Source organism: Aphidius gifuensis, linkage group LG1, assembly GCF_014905175.1.
Source record: "Aphidius gifuensis isolate YNYX2018 linkage group LG1, ASM1490517v1, whole genome shotgun sequence".
In the NCBI taxonomy this organism is placed as follows: domain Eukaryota; kingdom Metazoa; phylum Arthropoda; class Insecta; order Hymenoptera; family Braconidae; genus Aphidius; species Aphidius gifuensis.
The window spans coordinates 8,885,924-8,901,736 of record NC_057788.1 but is presented as its reverse complement, the minus strand read 5'-3'; the positions used below and the strand labels follow the sequence as shown (position 1 = coordinate 8,901,736).

The 15,813-nt window shown below is 26.3% G+C and overlaps 4 protein-coding genes across 6 annotated transcripts; 1 reads left to right on the top strand and 3 right to left on the bottom strand.

The window, feature by feature from the left end:
* The first annotated feature begins 399 nt into the window (after positions 1 to 399).
* On the top strand, positions 400 to 2,219 carry LOC122847322. Its single transcript, XM_044145319.1, has 3 exons — positions 400 to 663; positions 767 to 1,884; positions 2,192 to 2,219. The coding sequence occupies exons 1-3, from the start codon at positions 400 to 402 to the stop codon at positions 2,217 to 2,219; spliced, it is 1,410 nt and encodes a 469-aa protein (XP_044001254.1).
* A 2,009-nt stretch (positions 2,220 to 4,228) lies between these two features.
* LOC122847648 (putative adenylate cyclase regulatory protein) lies at positions 4,229 to 9,527 on the bottom strand. Of its 3 annotated transcripts, none has more exons than XM_044145454.1 (3): positions 6,288 to 6,692; positions 5,712 to 6,190; positions 4,229 to 5,605 (listed from the first exon to the last, which is right to left on the bottom strand). In XM_044145454.1, the coding sequence occupies exons 1-3, from the start codon at positions 6,439 to 6,441 to the stop codon at positions 4,439 to 4,441; spliced, it is 1,800 nt and encodes a 599-aa protein (XP_044001389.1). In that variant the 5' UTR covers positions 6,442 to 6,692; the 3' UTR covers positions 4,229 to 4,438. The 3 variants fall into 3 exon arrangements, with proteins under 3 accessions (XP_044001389.1, XP_044001390.1, XP_044001391.1); XM_044145455.1 differs by lacking the exons at positions 5,712 to 6,190; positions 6,288 to 6,692 and adding exons at positions 8,607 to 9,061; positions 9,158 to 9,520 and having other exon boundaries at positions 4,293 to 5,605; XM_044145456.1 differs by lacking the exons at positions 4,229 to 5,605; positions 5,712 to 6,190; positions 6,288 to 6,692 and adding exons at positions 6,974 to 8,507; positions 8,607 to 9,061; positions 9,158 to 9,527.
* A 452-nt stretch (positions 9,528 to 9,979) lies between these two features.
* On the bottom strand, positions 9,980 to 12,538 carry LOC122847647. Its single transcript, XM_044145453.1, has 3 exons — positions 11,980 to 12,538; positions 11,430 to 11,881; positions 9,980 to 11,316 (listed from the first exon to the last, which is right to left on the bottom strand). Exons 1-3 carry the CDS (start codon positions 12,131 to 12,133, stop codon positions 10,195 to 10,197), a joined length of 1,728 nt encoding a protein of 575 aa, XP_044001388.1. The 5' UTR covers positions 12,134 to 12,538; the 3' UTR covers positions 9,980 to 10,194.
* A 594-nt stretch (positions 12,539 to 13,132) lies between these two features.
* LOC122860436 lies at positions 13,133 to 15,244 on the bottom strand. The gene is made up of 3 exons (XM_044164654.1): positions 14,947 to 15,244; positions 14,406 to 14,848; positions 13,133 to 14,299 (listed from the first exon to the last, which is right to left on the bottom strand). Exons 1-3 carry the CDS (start codon positions 15,098 to 15,100, stop codon positions 13,133 to 13,135), a joined length of 1,764 nt encoding a protein of 587 aa, XP_044020589.1. The 5' UTR covers positions 15,101 to 15,244.
* Positions 15,245 to 15,813: the final 569 nt, after the last annotated feature.

The window sequence follows — 15,813 nt, the reverse complement described above, 5'->3', positions numbered from 1 at the left end:
AGTGTAGGAAAAATATGTGTTGAGGAAGACCAACAAACCTCTGATGATGGTGACAAGGATCAAAATGTTGTCATCAATTCACTGGATTACGACTCGTTAGCAAAAATCATCATGTTGTTGCCAATACCAGAAAGGATAGACATGGAAAAAGGTAAATATTATTATCAAAATAAAGTTTTCTTTTTTGTGAATTAAATATGTTTTATTGTAGTTTGTACCAAGTGGAAAGAGGCATGTCAACTAGCTTGGTATGACATTAAAGAATACAAATGTCAATCATCAATTGGACGTTGTTATGATAACCGTTTGTTGACACAATCATACCTTGAAAAAATATTATTAAGATGTGGTAATTATTTAAATGAATTATCTCTCTCAGATATTTGTAATTCAAGTATCATGCCATTTATTGGTGCTCACTGTAAAAATTTAACAACCTTGGAATGTAAATTTAATGATAATTCCTTTATTGATAATGCTGATGACTTTGTTCAAGCATTTACACAATTGGATAAATTAAAATGCATCAAAATAACGATGAATCACAACTACTTGAATAAGACAATTAATCTCTCTGCAATAATTGATAGCCTTCCAGAAAAAATCAATGAAATTCATTTATTTTCTGAACCTTGGTGGGAAGTAAAACGAAATATTTCTATGGTAAGTTGTTATTAAATATTGACTAGTTGTTTATGTATCACCAGTGACAAACAATACAATCAATTAAATACAAATTATTTTAATAAATCCCTATTTTTTTCAGTGTGTTCAAAGATTCAGAAATCTTCAAAAATTAACATCAGTTGGGCTCTGTCTAGACAACATAATTCTTAATGAAATAGCAGACATAACAACACTTGTTTATCTCAACATTGAAATATATGATACATACGAAAACCTTTCTCTATTTAATAAACTCGTTAATTTAGAATATATCAACTTAACGATGGGTATTTCTAAGTATAAACCGCAAATCCTCTCCACAGAAGTACTCAATACTATTTTTAGTACATGCAAAAATCTAAAACATCTTGATATGACATCAGGGTCTTATGATATAGCTGACATTCCTCTTAGAAAATGGATAAACTTTCAAAATTTACAACATCTTGGAATTTCTTGTGACATAATGCCTGACTTAGCAAATACAATTGTTAAATATTGCAAGAATTTAAAACATTTGAGAATACCTAATTACTATGGGAATGATACGTATGCTTTTAAAAAGTTGACAGAGTTGGAAAATCTGGAATGTTTAATATTGGATGGTCCGATTGATCTCCATGAGGATTCAATAATCGCAATTTCAAACAATTGTAAAAAACTTCAACGTTTAGAAATTCCTAGTTGCACTATAAAACCAGCTATTGACGATGTCCCACTGTCTTCTCCATCTGTTCTTGATGAATTATCAAAATTACAATATCTTGAACATCTAAACTTGCGTGATGCAAAAAATCTTGCAGATAGTACAATTATTGCTATTGCTAATAATTGTAAAAACCTAAAAAGTTTAGATATCACAGCTTGCACAGATCTTACTGAGGCAGCTCTCGTGGCTTTAACAAATTTAAAAAATTTACAAAAACTTAATGTAGAATGTCTTGATATAGTTACAGACAGCTTCCTTATTAAATTGAAAGGAATAAAAGAATTGTATTGTGATGATTGCCAGAATTTTACTGATGCTGGTATTATTCAATTTATAAAAAATAATCCAGATCTTGAAAAGATTAGTGTCAGATATATAAATAATATTACAGTTGATATAGTTATTGCTGCTGACCAGGCAACTAAAAATCGTACAAATGGTATCATTTTACACATAATAATGGATAGTTTTTTTATATTCGAAGCTAAGCCAATAATTAAATCTCAATGGTTGGTTGTTGAATAAATTTAATTTTATAGTTATCATATACTTTTCTTTTTGATTTACGTGTAATATTCTTCCATAATTTCTTCTTAAAAACACGTACAAAAATACAAAATAATAAGTTACAAAGTCAATGACATGGTGAAGACATTATAAAAGAACATTATTATTATTATTACTTGAAATCATAAAAATTCAAATGTCAATGTCAATGTTTTTGTAAAACAAAGTTTAAAAATAAATATACTTTCTCATATAATTTTTTGTATGGAACAATTAATTTTATCCCCAATCGTGCATATGTCGTTACAGGTTTAAAAAATCATTTTTAGTGCCTTGATCCATTTTTTGTTAACGAGGTGATGATTTGACTCTGAGGTTTTTTTTTTTTTCAGCCAGATGCCCAGATTGGACGATAGACAACATGATAATATCCATGACAATTATTAATTATATTTTCAGTAAAATAAAACTCAATCTGAAGCATCTACTTACATATTTAAACAAATAAAAAAAAATCATTGATATTTAGAATCATCGTTATTGTGTCAGAGTTAAGACCAAAATAATAATTGTTATATATTGAAAAATAATCATCACACTTGTATACTATTATTATTATTAAAAAAGAATAGATTACTTTTAAATATTGATGAATCATAATTGTCACAATGTTTGGGTTGCGATTAAACTCGTTGATTAATAATTTATTTTGCAATTTATTTTCTTTTTTTTTCACAACAGACACCAAACACATATTTATTATTTATTTTTTTTTTAATTATATAATTATATCAGTAATTTATTTTGATAAACTGAAAAATAATTTCATTAAAAAATTTATTGATTTAAATAAAATTCGAAAATAAAAAAAAATTTATAAAAAAATAAAACCATTTATTTATTATTTATAAATAAATAAGTAAATATTTAATATTATTTTGCAATTGCCGCGCAATTGAATTATGGCTGACGAGGGCCAATCATCAGGACCAAATTGTTAAAAAATAACCGATCTGAGATTGGCTGGTTTGCTGTGGTTTGCCGGCTCAAAGTTTCCAAATTTTCATAATAAAAAGTATTTAAAAAAATGAAGTTGTTTAAGTAACAATTATTCATCATTAAAATAATTATTTCTTTTAATTTTTTTAAAATGCAGTAACACTTGCCTCGAGTCTTTTGTGCTCATCAACTGGATTAATCAACTTAACATCATCTGAAAAATGAAATTAAAAATTTACATTATCATTTTAATACAACCTGTTTTTTTTTAGGTCATTAATTTTATTTATAAGTTGAAAAAACCTTGAATCTCTGTACTCCATATCCAGCTTCAGGTGCAGTACATGTTTTGGTGCTTTGTGAGATTGTAAACTTTGATTTTTTAATATTTTATTGATTGTTGTTTGATATTTACCCTAAACATTCACTCTTTGCAACTTCAACAGCAGTATGAAGTGCCTTAATCCAATTTTTGTTGTAACAATTTTTAGGTTTTATTGTATCAATTGATACTGCTTGAACTGGTTGGAACTCTTCAATGTTATTAAAATTATTCTGGGCAGCATGAGAACCCTTTAGAATGATGCCAACTTCATTATTGGGTCTTAAGAAAATTTAAAAATATAAATCAACATGAAATAACCATTTGCTGTTACAAATTTATTTATAAAAATATTATAATGACTAATGTCTTTGTGTTGTTATTTATTGACAGAGAATAAAATAAAAAACAACAAACCTTTTTTTGTCAAATTAATATCATAATTTCTTTAGCAGCATCAATATAAACTTTTCCAACATCAGCAAAAAAGTAATAGTTTCCTGAATATACCTATATTTATTTAGTGTTTAAATAATATTGATTAATATGTAGTAAAAATAAACAATAACAATAGCTTACTTTCAGTGGTTGGTCGGTTCTTCGTGCAATTTTTAGTTATTTGATGTAGTTTGATGATACACTTTTGATAGCTGACAATAAATGACAGCATAATTTATTTGTTTGTTAATATTTATAACATTCAAAATTTTTTATTTACAATTTGAGACTTTTATTAATGAAAATACCGTTATCAAAACCATGCTGGTAACGTAGACGTCTAGCTTCGATCACGTTAATAGATACGTTGATATGTGTGTGAGAGTATCAACACTAAATTAATCATCAACAAAGGATCAATATTTATTATTTTGTATGTACAATATTTGCTTTTTATTTTTAACAAATCTTTAGAAATATTTTTGGCTGGATGAATATTTGTTTAGATGTATAACTAATCAATTTATTTTTGTAAATGATTAATTGTTAAAAGGATAGAAAATTTATAAAAAGAAAGATAAAAATAATTGTCCAATTCAAAAAAATATATTTATTTGATGAAAAAGTATATTTATTTTTGAACTTTGCTCTACAAAAATATATTAACATTGACATTAAAATTTTTATGATTCCAATAGTAATACATTGAAAACAAGTTATAATAAAAATATGTTCTTTGCCAATGTATTCACAATGTCATTTTGTATGTGTTTTTAAGAATAAATTATGAAAGAATATTACGCGTAATAAGAGTATGTGGTCTCTTCAAGAACCAACCATTGAGATGTGATTATTGACATAGCAGCTTCTCTTAAAAACAAATTACAATCCATTATGTGTAAAATGATACCATTTGTACGATTTTTAGTTGCCTGATCAGCACCAATAATCATATTAATTGTAATATTATCCACAATCCAGATACTTATCCTTTCAAGATCTGGATTATTTTCTATAAATTGAATAATACCAGCATCAGTAAGTCTCTGGCATTCATCACAATTCAATTCTTTGATTCCTTTTAATTTCATAAGGAAGCTGTCTGTAATTATATTATTAAGAGAGCCTACATTAAGTTTTTGTAAATTTTTCAAGTTTATTAAAGCATCGAGAGCTGTTTCAGTAAGACTTTTGCAATTTTCGATATTTAAACTTTTCAGGTTTTTACAATTATTAGCAATAGCAATGATTGTACTATCTTCAAGATTATCTAGAGAATGCAAGTTGAGATGTTCAAGATATTGTAATTTCGATAACTCATCAAGAACAGATGGAAAAGACAGTGGTTCATCATCAATAGCTGGTTTTATAGTGCAATCAGGAATTTCTAAACGTTTAAGTTTTTTACAATTGTTTGATATTGCAATTATTGATTCTTCACTGAGCATAATGTCAAGAAGCAATATTAAACTTTCAAGATTTTTCAACTCTGTTAGCTTTTTTAAAGCGGTATTATTTATAGCTGTGTATCTAGGATTATGCATCCTCAAATGTTTCAAGTTCTTGCAGGAATCAACAATTGTATTTGCCAAGTCAGGCATTATATTACAAGTAATACCAAGATATTCCAAGTTTTGAAAGTTAATCCATTTTTTAAGAGGAATTTCAGCTACATCATAAGAACCAGGTGGAATATCAAGATGTTTTAGATTTTTGCATGTACTAAAAATAGTTTCAAGTACTTCTGTAGAAAAGTTGGCTACATCACACTCAATACCCATTGTTAAGTCGATATACTCCAAGTTAACAAGTTTATTAAATAGAAAAAGGTTTGTGTGTATACTAAAGAGTCCAATGTCAAGATGAACAAGTGTTGTTATGTCTGCTATTTCTTGAAAGTTTATTTTGTCTAAACAGAGACCAACTGATGTTAATTTTTTAAGATTTCTAAATCTTTGGAGACTCTGGAAATAATAGATCAAATTTATTTAAATAATTTGTATTTAATTGATAGTAATGTTTGTCACTGGTGATACATAATTAACAAGTTAATATTTAATAACAACTTACCATGGAAATATTTAGTTTTCGGTTATACAGAGGTTTAGAAAATAAATGAATTTCATTAATTCCTTCGGGAAGGCTATTACTTATTGCAGACAGATTGATTTCCTTACTTGAGTAGTTGTTATTCATTATTATTTTATTATTAGTATAATACATTGTTATTTTTATGCATTTTAATTTATCCAACTGTGTAAATGCTTGGACAAAGTCATCAACATTATCAATTAGAAATTTATCATCAAATTTACATTCCAAGGTTGTTAAATTTTTACAGTGATCACCAACAAATGGCATGATACTTGAATTGCAAACATCTGAGAGAGACAATTCCATTAGATAATTACCACATCTTGTTAATATTTTTTCGAGGTATGATTGTGTCAACAAACGATTATCATAACAACGTCCAATTGATGATTCACATTTGTATTTTTTAATGTCGTACCAAGCTAGTTGACATGCCTCTTTCCATTTGGTACAAACTAGAATAAAACGTATATCAAATTTAAAAATTAATAATACAAACATTAATATTTTATTTAAAAAAAAGAAACTTTATTTTGATAATAATATATTCACCTTCTTCCATGTCTATCCTTTCTGGTATTGGCAACAACATGATAATTTTTGCTAATGAGTCATAGTCCAGTGAATTAATGACAACTTTTTTATCCTTGTCACCAACATCTAAGGTTTGTTGTTTTTTTTCAATACATATCCACTTAGCACTCATTATGCGTAACAATGCGTAAATACTAAAAAATAAAAATGCTAATAACGTCGTCAAAAACCTGAGATATTTTAATACACAAAAATATGTTGTTGTTTTGCTTTTTTTTTTTTATTCACTTAAAAATGTTGGGATTATTGTTGTTATCACTGAATCCTGACAAAGTTTACAACAAAGAGATGATTATAGTATTTTTAAAAAATTCACAATTTGTATTTTTTATTTTGCATAATAAAAACCATAAAAACGGTGATAATATATAGGTTATTTATTTATTTGTTTATTAATTTTTTTGTTGATAAGACAAACGTTGACATGACCAACTGAGAAATTAATATCAAGGTCAAGCAGGTCTAGACCTCCATGATCAAGGTTTGAAATGCCCCTAGATGATTCAATCGATTGTATTTGTAATCAATCATCAATGACAATTGACAATTGACAACAAACACTTTTACTGATAATTGATCTTCTTGTATTTATTTTTTTCATTTTGAACTAAGACACACAATGGTTAATAAATCAAATGAAAATATTTATTATTTTTTATGTAAAATATTTGCTTTTTATTTTTGACAAATCTTTAGAAATATTTTTGGCTGGATAAATATTTGTTTAGATGAATAATTAATCAATTTATTTTTGTGAATAATTATTTATCAAAAGAATAGAAAATTTATAAAAAGAAAGATAAAAATAATTGTCCGATTCAAAAAAATATATTTATTTGATAAAAAAGTATATTTATTTTTAAACTTTGCTTTACAAAAATATTCACATTGACATTAAAATTTATATGATTCCAAGTATATCGAAAATAAGTTATAATAAAATGTTTTTTTACAATGTCCTCACAATGTCATTTTGTATGTGTTTTTAAGAATAAATTATGAAAGAATATTACGCGTAAATTAGAAACAAGAGTATGTGGTCTCTTCAACAACCAACCATTGAGATGTGATTATTGACATAGAAGCTTCGCTTAATAACAAATTACAATCCATTATGTGTAAAATGATACCATTTGTACGATTTTTAGTTGCCTGATCAGCACCAATAATCATATTAATTGTAATATTATTTAAAATCCAGATATTGATCCTTTCAAGATCTGGATTATTTTCTATAAATTGAATAATACCAGCATCAGTAAGTTTCTGGCAATCATCACAATACAATTCTTTTATTCCTTTCAATTTCATAAGGAAGCTGTCTGTTATTATATTAAGACAGCCTACATTAAGTTTTTGTAAATTTTTCAAGTTTGTTAAAGCATCGAGAGCTGTTTCAGTAAGACTTCTGCAATTTTCGATATTTAAACTTTTCAGGTTTTTACAATTATTAGCAATAGCAATGATTGTACTATCTTCAAGATTTTCTGTAGAACGCAAGTTGAGATGTTCAAGATATTGTAATTTCGATAAATCATCAAGAACAGATGGAAAAGACAGTGGTTCATCATCAATAGCTGGTTTTATAGTGCTATCAGGAATTTCTAAACGTTTAAGTTTTTTACAATTGTTTGAAATTGCAGTTATTGATTCCTCATGAAGCTCATTAGTTTTGGTTAGTATTAAACTTTCAAGATTTTTCAATTCTGTTAGCTTTTTTAATGCGGTATTATTTATAGCTGTGTACCTAGGATTATGTTTCAAATGTTTCAAGTTCTTGCAGTATTCAACAATTGTATTTGCTAAGTCTGGCATTATGTCACAACAAATACTAAGATATTCCAAGTTTCGAAAGTTTATCCATTTTTTCCGAGGAATTTCAGCTATATTGTAAGAAGCAGCTGGAATATTAAGATGTTTTAAATTTTTGCATGTACAAAAAATAGTTTCAAGTACTTTTGTAGAAAAGTTGGTGACATCACACTCAATACCCATTGTTAAGTCGATATACTCCAAGTTAACGAGTTTATTAAATAGAAAAAGGTTTGTGTGTATATTATAGAGTCTAATGTCAAGATGAACAAGTGTTGTTATGTCTGCTATTTCTTGAAGGTTTATGTTGTCTAAACAAAGGCCAACTGATGTTAATTTTTGAAGATTTCTGAATCTTTGGAGACTCTGGAATTAATAGATCAAATTTATTTGAATAATTTGTATTTAAATAATAGTAATCTTTGTCACTGGTGATACATAAATAACAAGTTAATACCAACTTACCATGAAAATATGTAGTTTTCGATTATACCGAGGTTTAGAAAATAAATGAATTTCCTTAATTTCTTCGGGAAGGCTATTACTTATTGCAGAGAGATTAATTGTGTTCTCCAAGTAGCTGTTGTGACCCACCGTTATTTTAATGCATGCTAATTTATCCAACTGTGTAAATGCTTGGACAAAATGATCAGCATTATCAATTAAGAAATTGTAATCAAATTTACATTCCAAGGTTGTTAAATTTTTACAGTGATCACTAACAAATGGCATAATACTTGAATCACAAACATCTGAGAGAGACAATTCTTTTAGATAATTACCACATCTTAATAATATTTCCTCAAGGTATGATTGTGTCAACAAACGGTTATCATAACAGCGTCCAATTGATGATTCACATTTGTATTTTTTAATGTCATACCAAGCAAGTTGGGATGCCTCTTTCCATTTGGTACAAACTACAATGAAAAATATCAAATTCAAAAATTAATAATACAAACATTGATATTTTATTAACAAAAAAAAAAAATTTATTTAAATAATAATATATTTACCTTCTTCCATGTCTATCCTTTCTGGTATTGGCAACCACATGATAATTTTTGCTAATGAGTCATAGTCCAGTGAATTAATGACAACTTTTTTATCCTTGTCACCAACATCTAAGGTTTGTTGTTTTTTTTTAATACATATCCTCTTTGCACTCATTATGAGTAAATACTAAAAAATAAGAATGCTAATAACGTCGTCGAAAACCTGAGATCTTTTGAATACACAAAAATATGTTGTTGTTTTGATTTTTTTTTAATTCACTTCAAAATATTGTAATTATTGTTGTTATCACTGAATCCTGAGAAATTTTACAACAAAGAGATGATTATATTATTTTAAAAATTTTCAATTTGTATTTTTTATTTGGCATATAAATATATATTTTACATGTAATATAAATATGTTTATTTCATGATATATAGGTTATTTATTTGTTTGTTTATTTTTTTTTTTTTGTTGAGAAGACAAACGTTGACATTACCAACTGAGAAATTAATCAATTGCAATCAATCATCGCATCAATACATCAAATACTTTTACTGATAATTGATCTTTTTGTATTTATTTTCTTCATTTTGAACTAAGACACACAATGGTTAATAAATCAAATGAAAATATTTATTATTTTGTATGTAAAATATTGCTTTTTATTTTTGACAAATCTTTAGAAATTATTATTTATTACTTACTTATTTTTAGCTGGATAAATATTTGTTTAGATGAATAATTAATCAATTTATTTTGGTGAATTACTATTTATTAAAAGAATAGAAAATTTATAAAAAGAAAGGTAAAAATAATTGTCCGATTCAAAAAAAAATATATTTATTTGATAAAAAAGTATATTTATTTTAAAACTTGGCTTTACAAAAATATATTAACATTGACATTAAAATTTTTATAATTCCAATATTAAATAGTTATGATAAAAATGTTCTTTGCCAATGTCTTTACAATGTTATTTTGTATGTTTTTTTAGAAATAAATTATGAAAGAATATTCCGCGTGAATTAGAAGAAAAAGTATATGATAACTATAATTAAATCATCTCTTCAACAACCAACCATTGAGATGTGATTATTGTCTTAGAAGCTTGTAATAATGACTCGCCAAATACTCGTATGTGTAAAATGATACCATTTGTACGATTTTTAGTTGCCTGATCAGCACCAATAATCAAGTCAATTGTAATATTATCTATACCCCCGACACTGATCTTTTCAAGATCTGGATTATTTTTTATAAATTGAATAACACCAGCATCAGTAATGTTCATGCATAAATTACAATGCAATTTTTTCAATCCTCTCAATTTAATAAGGAAGCTGTCTGTAATTATATCAAGAGAGCCCACATTAAGTTTTTCTAAATTTTTTAAATTTGTTAAAGCAACGAGAGCTGCCTCAGTAAGAGCTGGGTAATCTTGGATATCTAAACTTTTTAAGTTCTTACAATTATTAGCAATAGCAATAATTGTACTATCTTCAAATTCGAACGCCGCACACAAAGATAGATGTTCAAGATATTGTAATTTTGATAATTCATCAAGAACATTTGGAGAAGAAAATAATTGAAAACAATAAGGAATTTCTAAATGCTTAAGTTTTTTACAATTTTTTGAAATTGCAGTTATTGATTCTTCATGAACTATATGAAGACCATTCAATATTAAACATTCAAGATTTTCCAACTCTGTTAACTTTTCAAAAGCAGTTTTATCTATAAGTTCATGAGGATAATGTATCCTCAAATATTTCAAGCTCTTGCAATATTTAACAATTGTATTTGCCAAGTCCGGCATTATGTCACAACACATACCAAGATGTTGTAAATTTTGAAAATTTATCCATTTTTCAAGAGGTATTTTAGCTACATCATAAGAACCACGTGGAATATCAAGATGTTTTAGATTTTTGCATGTACAAAAAATAGTATTGAGTATTTTTGTAGAGAAATTATCCACTTCATCAAACTCTGCACCCATCGTTAAGTCGATGTACTCCAAATTAACGAGTTCATTAAATAAAAAAAGCTCTGTGAGTATATCAAAGAATTGAATGTCAAGATGAACAAGTGTTGTTTTTTCTGCTATTTCTTGAATGTTTTCTAACCAGAAGCCATGTAATGTTAATTTTTCAAGATTTTTAAATTTTTTAAAACTCTGAAAATAATAAAAATTTATTTAAATAATTTAGATTTATTTGATAAATAGTATTGTTTGTCACTAGTCATATAAACAACTGGTTGCAACAATGGTATTTAATAACAACTTACCATAGAACCTCTTCGTTTTCCATCTGACTCAGATTTAGAAAATAAATGAATTTCATTAATTTCTTCTGTAAGACTATCGATTATTGCAGAAAGATTAATTACCTCATTCCAGCAGTAGTGATCTATCGTTATTTTAATGCATTTTAATCTATCTAAGTGTGTAAATACTTGAACAAAGTCATCGGCATTATCAATTAAGGATTTATCATTAAATTTACATTCCAAGGTTGTTAAATTTTTACAGTGATCACCAACAAATGGCATGATACTTGAATTGCAAACATTTGAGAGAGACAATTCATCCAGATAATTACCACATCTTAATAATATTTCCTTGAGGTATGATTGTGTCAACAAACGGTTATCATAACAACGTCCAATTGATGATTTACATTTGTATTCTTTAATGTCATACCAAGCTAGTTGACATGCCTCTTTCCATTTGGTACAAACTACAATAAAAAGTGTATCAAATTTAATAATTAATAATAGAAACATTAATATTTTATTAACAAAAAAGAAACTTTATTTTGATAATACTATTGTATACCTTCTTCCATGTCTAATCTTTCTGGTATTGGCAACAACATGATGATTTTTGCTAATGAGTCGTAGTCCAGTGAGTTGATGACAACTTTTGGATCCTTGTCACCAACATTAAAGATTTGTTGGTTTCTTTTAATACATATCCTCTTTGCACTCATTATGAGTGAATATTCAAAATGCTCTCGTTAATGTTTTTAAGAACCCTGAGATCTTTTTAATACATAAAATTATGTTGTTGATTTTTGCTCTTTTTTTTTATTAACGAAAATCCAAATTTTCATTCAAAAACTGTTTAATAACTATAAATTTTATTTGTTAATCCACCATTTTTATATGACACGACGTCAATTTTGTTAAACATTCAAATAAATAACACCTGTCAATTTATACACTATTATAAATATTTTAAACAGTCATAACACAGATCATTTAATTTTTTTGGCTTTTTAAATTTATTAACTTGAAATTGTTGTAATTATTGTTGTTATCACTGAATCCTGACAAAAAAATGATTATATTTTTTAAAAAAAAATTCACAATTTGTATTTTTTATTTTGCATAATAAATATAGGTTATTTGTTTATTTATTTTTTAGTTGAAAAGACAAACGTTGACATTACCAACTGAGAAATTAATATCAAGGTCATGGAGGTCATAAAAAAAAAAAATCATAGTAAAGTTCTACTTATCGACAAAAAAACAGTCGGTAATTTTTCAGGTAAGCGAGTGTGAATTTTCAATTTCCAAGATGGCCGCGCCTTTCTTGAAGTAACATTTTCTGTCGTGATTTCATACTTCTTATTTGCATTAATAATTGTTTAAAAATTATAATTTCTTTTTAATCTTAAACAGGCACATTTAAAAAAATTAAAAATAATTAAATTTGGCATGACATATGTACGATTAACAGTCAAAATGATTATTCCATACAAAAAATTTTTTAATTATATTTATGATGTTTTGAATAATATTTATGAATAAGTATAATTAATTTTTGACCTTGTTATTTGAAATGATTAACATTTGAATTTTTATGATTCCAAGTAATAATAATATAATGTTTTTTTACAATGTCTTCACAATATCATCGACTTGGTAAGGTATTTTGTATGTGTTTTTGATATTAAATTATAAAAAGGTATACTAGGATATATTATTTATAAATATTTAACAGCCAACCATTGAGATTTAATTGTTGGTTTTGTTAAAGATAGTTTTATTGACGGAACACTTATTGTTAAGTGTAAAATAGTACCATTCATACGATTTTTAGTTGCATGATCAGCAGCAATAATCAAGTCAATTGTAATATTCTTTATACCGCTGACATCAATTACTTCAAGATCTGGGTTATTTTTTATAAATTGAATAATACCAGCATTAGTAAGTTTTTGGCATTTAGAACATCTCAATTTTTTTAAGCCTTTTAATTTGATAATAAAATCGTCTGTAATATTGAGGGAAGTGACGTCTAGTTTTTGTAAATTTTTCAAGTTCTTTAAAGCAACGAGACCTCTTTCAGTAATATTTCTGTGATTTTGAATTTGTAATATTTTTAGGTTTTTACAATTATTAGCAATCGCAATGATTGTACTATCTTCAAGATTTATTCCCTCATGTAGGTAAATAAATTTATGTAAATTAAGATGTTCAAGATATTGCAAATTTGATAACTCATCAAGAACAGATGGAGAAGAAAGTGGCTCACCATCAATAGATGGTACTAAAACGCTATCAGGAATTTCTAAACGTTTAAGTTTTTTACAGTTGTTTGAAATGGCAATTATTGATTCTTCACTAAGCATAATATTATAAACCAATGACAAACTTTCAAGATTTTCCAGCTCTGTTAGCTTTTTCAAAGCAGTTTCATTCATCAAGCGATTAGCATTTTGTATCTTCAAGTGTTTTAAATTCTTGCAATATTCAACAATTGTACTTGCTAAGTCAGGCATTATATTACAAGCAATACCAAGATGTTGTAAATTTCGACGGTTAATCCATTTTTTAAGAGGAATTTTAACTACATCATAAGAACCAAATGGAATATAAAGATGTTTTAGATTTTTGCATGTACAAAAAATAGTTTCAAGTACTTCTGTAGAAATAACGGACAAATCACACCAAATACCCAACGTTAAGTCGATATACTCCAAATTAACGAGTTTATTAAATAGAATTAATGGTATATACATATGATCATTATATAATTCAATCTTAAGATAAACAAGTGTTGTTATGAGTGCTATTTCTTGAAGGTTTATGTTGTCTAAACAGAGACCAACCAATGTAAATTTTTGAAGATTTCTGAATCTTTGTAGACTCTAAAAATAATAGATCAAATTTATTTAAATAATTTGTATTCAATTGATAGTAATGTTTGTCACTAGTAATACATAAATAACAAGTTAATATTTAATAACAACTTACCATAGAAATATCTTGTTTTTGGCAATACAGAGGTTTAGAAAATAAATGAATTTCATTAATTTCTTCGGGAAGGCTATTACTTATTGCAGAGAAATTAATTGTCTCATTCAAGTAGTTGTGATCCACCGTTATTTTGATGCATTTCAATTTATCCAACTGTATAAATGCCTGAATAAAGTGTTCAATTAAGGAATTGTCATTAAATTTACATTCCAAGGTTGTTAAATTTTTACAGTGATCACCAACAAATGGCATGATACTTGAATTGCAAACATATGAGAGAGACAATTCCTTTAGATAATTGCCACATCTTGATAATATTTTTTCAAGGTATGATTGTGTCAACAAACGGTTATCATAACAACGTCCAATTGATGATTCACATTTGTATTTTTTGATGTCATACCAAGCTATTTGACATGCCTCTTTCCATTTGGTACAAACTACAATAAAACATATCAAATTTAAAAATTAATAATACAAACATTGATATTTTATTTAAAAAAAAAAAGAAACTTTATTTTGATAATAATATTTATACCTTTTTCCATGTCTATCCTTTCTGGTATTGGCAACAACATGATGATTTTAGCTAATGAGTCGTAGTCCAGTGAGTTGATGACGACTTTTGGATCCTTGTCACCATCATCAGAGATTTGTTGGTCTTTCTCCACACATATTTTTTTTGCATTCATTTTAAGTAAACTCTGAAAATATATATTCTCCTATTATAAAAAGGACACTTGACCAATTTTATTCGTGATGTGATTAATCAAAATTTTTTAGCATTTGTTTATAAGTTTTATTTTATTTTATTTTAATAATTTTTCTCTCATACTAACACGTTGCTACGTGTTGTTGTATGGTTGCTACGTTGGTTTATTTTCGGCTATTAATTTATTTGAGTTGTGTCGTTCCTAGATCAAAAATCATATTACAGCTTTTTATTAAGTTCTATATTAAGTTCTATATATATTCGAATTTAATCAAAAAAGTATTGTCCCCGGTAGAAATATTTGTTTATATTTATGAATACAACTAATATATGTATATTACTAAAATAATATTTTAAATAAAAAAATATGTACGATTGAAGGTAAAAATAATTGTTCCACATACAAAGAATTATTTGAGAAAGTACATTTATTTTTGAACTTTGTTTTACAAAAAAATTAACATTAACATTTGAATTTTTATGATTCCACGTAATATAAAAAACAAGTAATAATAATATAATGTTTTTTTTACAATGTCTTCACAATATCATTGACTTGGTAACTTTTTGTACGTGTTTTTAAGAATAAATTATGAAACGCTATATACTATAATATATTAATGTTTTTTTTTAAAAATGATTAACAACCAACCATTGAGATTTAAATGTTGGCCTAGTTGAAGATGGTCTCAT